General features: G+C 47.7%; 1 protein-coding gene across 2 annotated transcripts in view; it reads right to left on the reverse strand.

Moving 5' to 3' along the window:
* The window catches only part of Ptpn6 (protein tyrosine phosphatase non-receptor type 6), a 19,929-nt gene that overhangs the window by 6,283 nt on the left and 12,399 nt on the right, over window positions 1-1,247 (reverse strand). For both annotated transcript variants that reach the window (XM_031383356.1, XM_031383357.1), the window contains exons 8-9: window positions 868-947; window positions 528-677 (exon numbers count right to left, since the gene is read on the reverse strand). In XM_031383356.1, coding sequence (XP_031239216.1) covers window positions 528-677; window positions 868-947 — 230 coding nt within the window. The remainder of the gene's footprint in view (window positions 1-527; window positions 678-867; window positions 948-1,247) is intronic.

Here is a 1,247-nt window from a genome sequence, read left to right on the forward strand (position 1 = left end):
GTGTATATGTGTATTTATGTGTATGTGTGTATATGCATGTGTGTATTTATGTGTGTATGCATGTATGTATGCATGTATGTGTATATGTGTATTTATGTATGTGTATGTGTGTATTGTATGTATTATGTGTATGTGTGTATATATGTGTGTATGTGTATGTGTGTATATGTATGTGTATATATGTATTGTATGTATTATGTGTATGTGTGTGTGTATATATGTGTGTATATGTATGTGTGTATGTGGTGTATATACCCATAAACTTGGACTTATTTCTGTGTGACTGTATACGTATGGATACACATGTGCTGTGGCATGCATGTGAGAGCCAGAGGATAACTTGTAGAAGTTAGTTCTCTCCTTCTACCATATAGGTCCCAAGGATTCCACTCATGATGCCAGACTTGGCAGCAAGCACGTTTAACTCTCTGAGCTTTCTCACAAGCCCCTGATCTTGCTTGTGTATGGTGGTGAACAAAAACAGAGGAGGAAAATGTAGGGGTCAGGAAGGTGGGGCTCTGTCCTACCCGGCCTTTCTCCACCTCTCTGGTAGTCATGACGATGACACGAGTGTTCTCCTGCCAAACCATCTGCCAGAAGTCATTGACTGTGGCATCTAGACAACCCTGGCTGGCGATGTAGGTCTTAGAGTTCTCATCTGGACCTAGCAGCTGGTTCTGGATGCAAGCACAGAGAGATCCAACCAAAGACAGTGAATCCCTGGGCATTGGGTGTGGCCGTACCACCCACTATCACCCCCACATAAGATATCAGATCCAACCCGAGAGGCATCTGTACCCAAAGACCCCAAGACACAGGGAGCTCTCAGAGACCAGCATCGGTTCCCACATAGGTCACCCAACTCACCTTAACGTAGTTGGCATTGATGTAGTCAGCCCCTGGGGTGTTACTGTCACGTCCCTGCAGGATCACTCGGCTGTGGTCAACTGGCATGGATAGAGAATGAACAGCTTGGGCCACTCCCTAGGGCAGACCCTTCCCAAGCCAACAGATGTCCTTGTCTCCAGAGCTACAGACTCATAGATAGGACACAGGCAGGGATAAATGTGTCTAGGATGGGAGTAGAGGCTTTGTGAGCAGAGCGTGGCGGAGAGGGAATTACTGACTGGGAGTTATGGGGAGGTTCTTAGGAAGTGAAGAGTCTTGGGGGGGGAGCTCTGCTGGACAGTGGGGGTGCGATGGGGTAGGAGTCTGTGGGAGGCGGTGAGGGGGGAAGCGCTGCTGGA

Source organism: Mastomys coucha, unplaced genomic scaffold (genome assembly GCF_008632895.1).
Source record: "Mastomys coucha isolate ucsf_1 unplaced genomic scaffold, UCSF_Mcou_1 pScaffold20, whole genome shotgun sequence".
Taxonomy (NCBI): domain Eukaryota; kingdom Metazoa; phylum Chordata; class Mammalia; order Rodentia; family Muridae; genus Mastomys; species Mastomys coucha.